The sequence below is a fragment of the Hippoglossus stenolepis genome, chromosome 19, assembly GCF_022539355.2.
Source record: "Hippoglossus stenolepis isolate QCI-W04-F060 chromosome 19, HSTE1.2, whole genome shotgun sequence".
Lineage (NCBI taxonomy): Eukaryota > Metazoa > Chordata > Actinopteri > Pleuronectiformes > Pleuronectidae > Hippoglossus > Hippoglossus stenolepis.
The window spans coordinates 20,347,240-20,354,739 of record NC_061501.1 but is presented as its reverse complement, the minus strand read 5'-3'; the positions used below and the strand labels follow the sequence as shown (position 1 = coordinate 20,354,739).

General features: G+C 43.6%; 1 protein-coding gene across 1 annotated transcript in view; it reads right to left on the bottom strand.

Moving 5' to 3' along the window:
• Positions 1–4,307, bottom strand: part of LOC118098267 (leucine-rich repeat-containing protein 30) — a 9,029-nt gene extending 4,722 nt beyond the window's left edge. Inside the window, exons 1-7 of the mRNA XM_035141887.2 lie at positions 3,810–4,307; positions 3,290–3,686; positions 2,996–3,127; positions 1,658–1,771; positions 1,204–1,338; positions 951–1,084; positions 225–273 (exon numbers count right to left, since the gene is read on the bottom strand). Coding sequence (XP_034997778.1) covers positions 225–273; positions 951–1,084; positions 1,204–1,338; positions 1,658–1,771; positions 2,996–3,127; positions 3,290–3,421 — 696 coding nt within the window. The 5' untranslated portion in view covers positions 3,422–3,686; positions 3,810–4,307. The remainder of the gene's footprint in view (positions 1–224; positions 274–950; positions 1,085–1,203; positions 1,339–1,657; positions 1,772–2,995; positions 3,128–3,289; positions 3,687–3,809) is intronic.
• Positions 4,308–7,500: the final 3,193 nt, after the last annotated feature.

Here is a 7,500-nt window from a genome sequence, read left to right as displayed (position 1 = left end):
CATCATCACCATCATCATCATCATCACCATCATCATCATCATCACCATCATCATCACTATCTTCATCATCATCATCATCACCATCATCATCATCATCATCATCATCATCATCATCATCACCATCATCATCATCACCATCACCATCATCATCATCACCATCACCATCATCACCATCATCATCATCATCACCATCATCATCACCATCATCATCTTCATTATTTTACCTGTGGAACATCTTTAATGTCATTAAAGTCCAGATTCAGCAGCTCCAACCTGGATCAGAACAAATCAGAATAAACCTGGTCAGTGTTGTTACCTGGTCAGTGTTGTTACCTGGTCAGTGTTGTTACTGGTCAGTGTTGTTACCTGGTCAGTGTTGTTACTGGTCAGTGTTGTTACCTGGTCAGTGTTGTTACTGGTCAGTGTTGTTACTGGTCAGTGTTATTACTGGTCAGTGTTGTTACCTGGTCAGTGTTGTTACTGGTCAGTGTTGTTACTGGTCAGTGTTGTTACCTGGTCAGTGATGCTGGTCAGTGTTGTTACTGGTCAGTATTACTGGTCAGTGTTGTTACTCGTCAGTGTTATTACTGGTCAGTGTTGTTACCTGGTCAGTGTTGTTACTGGTCAGTGTTATTACTGGTCAGTGTTGTTACTGGTCAGTGTTGTTACTGGTCAGTGTTGTTCATTGGTCAGTGTTGTTACTGGTCAGTGTTGTTACCTGGTCAGTGTTGTTACTGGTCAGTGTTGTTACCTGGTCAGTGTTGTTACCTGGTCAGTGTTGTTACTGGTCAGTGTTGTTACTGGTCAGTGTTGTTACCTGGTCAGTGTTGTTACCTGGTCAGTGTTGTTACTGGTCAGTGTTGTTACCTGGTCAGTGTTGTTACTGGTCAGTGTTGTTACCTGGTCAGTGTTGTTACTGGTCAGTGTTGTTACCTGGTCAGTGTTGTTACCTGGTCAGGCAGCAGAGGGCCTTGGGAAGTGAGTGGAGGCTGTTTCCTTCCACAATGAGGATCTTTAGTTCCACCAGAGCCTGGATGTTCTCTGCCAGATTCTCCAGATGGTTACAGGCCAGATGTAGGAACACCTGTTGGGACAGAGGAGGTAACTAACCGTAACCAACAGGTTGTTACGTAGTGTCTCTGTCACCCCCTGGTGGATGACTGTGCTGCTGTGTTTGTTTTTTCTGACTGTTGTGGAACGTACCAGTGCCTTCATGCTGTAGACACAGCCCGGGATGTGAGCAATGTGGTTGTGGCTGAGGTTGAGTTTCCTGAGTCGGGTCAGATTGGACAGAGACGCCGGCAGAGAGGACAGCTGGTTGTTGGCTAAACTCAGCACCTGAGGGACAGACAACACAAACAACAGCTGTCTTTCTTCAACAGGTAAATCATCGTCCACACTCGTATCCTGTGGAGAACCACAAGGTTCCAACTTAGCTCCTTTGTCATTCTCCTTAAATATATGTCACTCAGAGAAAACTCATCTTTTATTCATGTTACAGGCGACACATCTGTGACGTTAACTGTTCATTATTCCACTGTTTTCTAAACAAGTAAAATAATTAATGTGGTTTAATGTCATCGCCACATCAGATGATCCAAGTGGATGCTTCTGTGCTTGATTGTGTAGTTTCATGTGGTCTTGTGTGTATTTGTACCTCCAGTTGTGTACACGCTCCCAGCTCCTCAGGAACTTCAGTGAGTCTGTTTCTGTAGGCAAATAAAACTCGGAGTCTCCTCAACTGACCGATCTCTGATGGCAGACTGCTCAACTGCACACAACAACAACAACAACACAATGACACAACAAGACAACAACAACACAACCATACAACAACCACAACAACACAATAATATTGCAGCAATACACACAGCTGCAGCAAAAATAACACAATTAGATAATTTAAGATTAAAATCTAAAGTGACATTTAATTAATATAAGAAATCTATTCTGTGATAAATAAGAAGTTTTACATGTAAAAGATCATATTTCAAGTCTTTATTAATAAAAGCATTTGGATTGTACTGTGGCTGTAATGAGTGCTGCAGCCTGCAGGGGGCGTCACTGTGCTGTGCTGGTGTTTGACAGTTGAAGGAAGGATGGAACAGAAACTGGATCCTGGAGGATTAAAGGAGGATTATTCTGACCTTTATTTTAACCTTTATTAATACAGACACACAGCAGCAGCTGAGAGGGGTGGTGGGGGAAGGGGGGGGTATTTTGCTCATGGGCACACGGACTAGAACCTTGACTCTGCTGCTGGCTTCAGTTTGTTTATCATGAGGATAATTAGACCTTTAAAAAAATAATTTTATTATTCAGACTAGTTCAGGCTGCGATGAAAACCACCACCCAGATGCATTATGGGAAGTGTAGGATGTAGGCTGTTAAAAAGTCAAAGTTTATGATCATTTTACTGTTATTTTGAATCAATTCAGACTTTATTTAATCCGGTTTCATTGATTTTAACAGTGAAATTTATCACATTTATAACAAGAAGAAGAAATAAAACATAAAACATCCGTCCTCCTGTTTTCTCACATGGACTCACTCTGACATTTGCAGACATTTTACTGGGGCTGCAGGAAAAGCTCCAGAAAATGTCTTGGACATTTGTGTTCTCACATACAGAACCTCCAGAACATTTCAGGAACATGTCCAGAGTTTAGTTCAGTTCTGAAAACAGCTTCAGATAAACTGAATCTTTACAGTGAAGAATCTAATGGAGAGAGAGACTTGTTTTTATATTTTGTGTCAAATGTTGAAAGAATCACAGTGAGTCAGAGACTACGCAAATCTTCAGTACGTTGGAGGACCGAGGACAGAACCCTGATGCACCTCATCAGTGTTTAACACAGCTGAACTTAGATCAACGTTGTATTTTACAGTGAACATTCAATCCAACATGTCAGAGCAGACGCTGGGTCCGATGGTTTATTTTAGTGTAACGTGCGTTTGCTCTTCCTCTCGTCCACTAACTCTGACAGATGTTTACCTGGTTGCCCCACAGGTTGAGAACGACCAGGTTTGAGAGCAGAGCGAGATGAGGAGGAAGAACCTTCAGACTGTTCAGAGATAAGTTCAACTTCTCCAACTCCAACAGCTCCCACAATTCATCTGGGACGTCCTGACAACAACAAACACCAAGAGAAGAAGACGCAGGAGGTGATGTCACAGTCATACATGCTGCTTCCTGCTACCACTGATATATAATATAATATAGTATAATATGAGCTGATGTAGCTGCAGCGCTATCAGCTAACAGGCTAACAGGCTAACAGAGTCGTACCTTCAGTCCTCGTCGAGCCAGACTCAGGACGTTGTATCCAAACTGTTTGATGATAAATCGTCTGAGACTGTCCTCCCTCCCCAAGCTTCTCTTCTCCTCCTTCACCTCCTGCTTACACACTGCTCCTCCCATCCCTCGCTCCGTCCTCTGATGAGACAGCACGTTACTGTTCTCACAGGTTCCACTGGCTTCTACTGTTCAGGTCAACTGTGTGACGTCCACACGTTATTCTGCTACTTCACCAAACATCTGGTCCATTCAACTGATTCCACTGTCCAGATGTTGGTTTATGTTCTATGGGTTTACAGATGTTCTTCTGTCCAGACGACCATGTGTGCAGTTGACATATTCATCTCATGTCCAGATGTTCACAGCTGTAGGTTTGTTGTGTGAGATTCTGCAGGTTGAAGAAAAACATGCTCATGACACAGAAAAAGAAAAATCACACGCTGTAGTGTTGTGTTGTTGTGTTGTTGTGTTGTTGTTGTTGTGTTGCGGTTGTTGTGTTGGGGTTTCTTACCTCATCAGTTTCTGATCAGAGTTGTGAAACAGACGGAGCCTGAAATAAAATCCAGGTAATCAGCAGCGTGAAGGTTGACGTCCAGTAAAGGAGGAAGCAACGAGGACAGTCAGCTGATTACGATCAATCGACTGCTCAGTGAGTTCACAACCAGAGAAGAAGAAAAGGAAGAAGGACTCTATTTGAGGACGAGCACTGACACACAAGCTAGATCTCACCTTTGACCAGCCCCAAACACACACACACACACACACACACACACACACACACACACACACACACACACACACACACACACACACACACACACAGCTGTTGCTGTCCGTCAGTAGCTGTGTCTTTGAGTTTCAGTCTATGACACAGATCTGGAGTAAAGGTTTGAAGAGTCAACCTGCAGGACGTCTCGTCTGATTGGACGAGATCAGAGTCCAGGTGTCTCTACCTGAACCTGGACTCAGCTGCAGTGAAGACATGAACAGTTTTCAGTCATGAACTGCGTCAGACACAACAACAGGAACATGTGGGAACATCCAGGCGAGGGGCGGAGCCTGTAGAGCAGCAGGAAGCCGGACATGACGTATAAATGTGGGAAGATCAGTGTTGTTGCTTTCACTGTGAAGTTTTTCTTTTTGTTTTCTCACATGGACTCACTCTGACATTTTACATTTTACTAGGAGGCTGCAGGAAAAGTTCCAGAAAATGTCCAGAGACACTGACTCAGACATTTGTTCTCACAGACAGAACCTGCAGAACATGTGAGGAACATGTGAGGAACATGTCAGGAACATGTCTGTGGTTCAGCTCAAGTATGAAAACAGCTTCTGATCCAGTTTGTCAGTAGAGTCGAGAACCTGTCGTCACTTCTGATCAGAAAGTTCAGAAGAAAAAGAGAAGATGACTACGCTTCACTTCCTGTTTGGAGAACATGCTTGTGTTTCAGTGTCACAGCTCTGGAGATAAATGAAGTTTGTAAGAACATGAGTGTTACCAGGTCATGTGACTTCATCATCTGAGTCATGTGACATTCAAACCTTGATTGACAGGCAACATCGTCCTGCTCCACATAAATACGTCACACTATAAAGAGCTGTGTTCCCAAGGTAACGCACCTTATTTCATCATATTGACCAGGTAATAACACTGACCAGATTCTCGTCCTCTACCTCTGTGGATCAGTGACTTACTCACCTGGCCTTTGGTTTAAAGTGCAGGAGGTTGTGAGTTTGACTCCCACTGGTTCATGGTGTCGTCCTAGTGTCTCACAGCTTAATGAGTCACATGTTCGTATTAAACATGTGTCAGTTTCTTTGTTTCTACATGTGTGTCGTTTACAAAGTATGTGGCTGAACTTATGTGACAGTATGAAATGGAAGCAGCGTTCATACAGACGTCATGAAGACATGTTCATTCATCACGTGTCTGTTGATATCAAAGAAAACATGAGGAGAATGTGAAGGATATTGTGGGGTGAAGATGAAGAGGAGGAGGAAGATGTGAGCTGATGATGGAGGGATGAAGATGAGCCATGTGTTTCAGTGTCTAAGTGATTTTAGAGATGTAAGAAGAGAACGAGCAGCTGGTGTCCACGACTCTTCACCTCCATCAGACTCTTTTCATCTTTACGGGGGGGGCACCAACAACAACAGGCGAAATAGATGTGGATACAAACACACACACACACACACACACACAATAATGATCATCAAAATCCTTAAGTGAATAAAATCAAATGACTGGTGAAGTTAAAGAACGTACAGCACATGGAGGAAGTGGACAGATGTATGTGGACAGGGATGTTTTTCCCCTCTTCTTTCATCTTTCCTTTCAGCTCCTTCACTTGTCTCTCTCCGTCCTCCTGATGCTCTCTTGTTTTGTCTCAGTGGTTAAATCCCACCTGCTCACCTCCTCTCCACCTTTTCATGTCCTCCTCCCCCTCCTCCCCCTCCTCCCCCTCCTGTGTGTCAGACTCATGAATCACAGGACGAGTCTGTTCACGTGAGAATGAAGAGAAACTTTCAGATTAATCATAATTTACTGTGTCACATTAAACATATTACACATGTTAAACATAACAAATATACTACACATGTTTAACATGTTAAACATGTTAAAACGTGTAGTATATATGAAACATATTATATACAATACTAACATGAGGATTCTCTGAGAGTTTGATTGTTCACTTTTGTTTCAGTCTCATGAATCAGGTGAGTTTTTAAATGAAGATCAGAAAACATCTGTGTCACCATGACGACCTCACACACGTTACATGACAAGTAAGAACTGCAGTGCATCATGGGAATGAGTTCCTTGCCTCACCCAGTCAAAGATCAGTGGATTATAGATGATTATTGATCGTTTTGATGTGCTTGTTCACACTGGAGCAGAGAAAGTGACGACTCGTCTGTGTTTACCGATCACAGGTACAGGTGCGTCCAGGTGGGGGACACGCTCTCAGGTTACTGTGTGTGCGTCTGTGTGTTTAGATCAAACACTCTCTGTTTGTTGTGACTTTCAATCGGCTCATTAACTCCAACAACCGAGAGAGAGACAGGCAGACTTCTTCTTCTTCTTCTTCTCTGGCTCTAACGGGGTCGTGTTGCCCTCATGTTGGCGTCTCGCCCTCATCCGTCGCCATTTTGTTTACAATCAGCTGATGTCACAGCTGATCACATCACAAGATCAGAAGGACAAAGTGTTGATGACATCATTGCTGACTCAGCTGCTTCAGTCTCTGACTTTAATACGACAGGTGATGGGCCAATCAGGATCCGGTCATGTGATCACAGGTGTGTAGCAGTAAGCTAGTAGCATGCCACAGTGGAGTCATGGTGTTAGCGAAGCTAGCGTAGCAACATTCCTGCTGCGGATCAGTGACGAGGACAAAGAAACAAAATCAATCATGAGACACACCTGAGACAGTAATACACAATGCTCACCACCTCAGATATAAGTACTAGTGGAGTACTGTAGTACTGTAGTACTGCGGAGTACTGCGCCTGAAGGTGCTGATGCTGCTTGCAATACCAGCATGATGTTACCATGGCACCACATGAAGCTCTTCATTAATTTTCTCCATTCAAATGGAAAGACTACTACCCCCCCGACTGACAACACGCCCTCGTCAGGTGCCGTCTACAAACCAATCACAGTCAAGGATGTCCTGAGAGACAGACGGGTAGACAGACAGGTCTGTTGCCTCTTCATTCAACAGGTGAGTCATATCTCATGTGTATGTGATGTAGAGGAAAACACAGTTCAACACTGAGTGACTGTTTGTGTGTTTAATCTCTGTTTTTATGTTTTTACTGAATCTGATTAAATCTTTTAATCTGTTTGTTACTGAAACTAAATGAAACAGTTTCTGCTGCTGGAGACTCGAACCCTCAGAGACTGAGTCCTGGTTCCAACCGGGACTCAGTCGGAGTTTGAAGGTTTTGATAATCTTACCTCAGGTCCAGGCTCATTCCGTCAGTCTGGTTCTCGTCTCTCCAAAGATAAACTTCAACGTAAACCGACTTCATTCTTCTTCACTCGACCAGAAACACTTCCTCTTCTGTCAAAACAGCCGAAAGACAAACAGCTGCAGCTCAGAGCACTGGAGACACACACACACACACACACACACACACACACACACACACACACACACACACACACACACACACACACACACACACCCACACACACA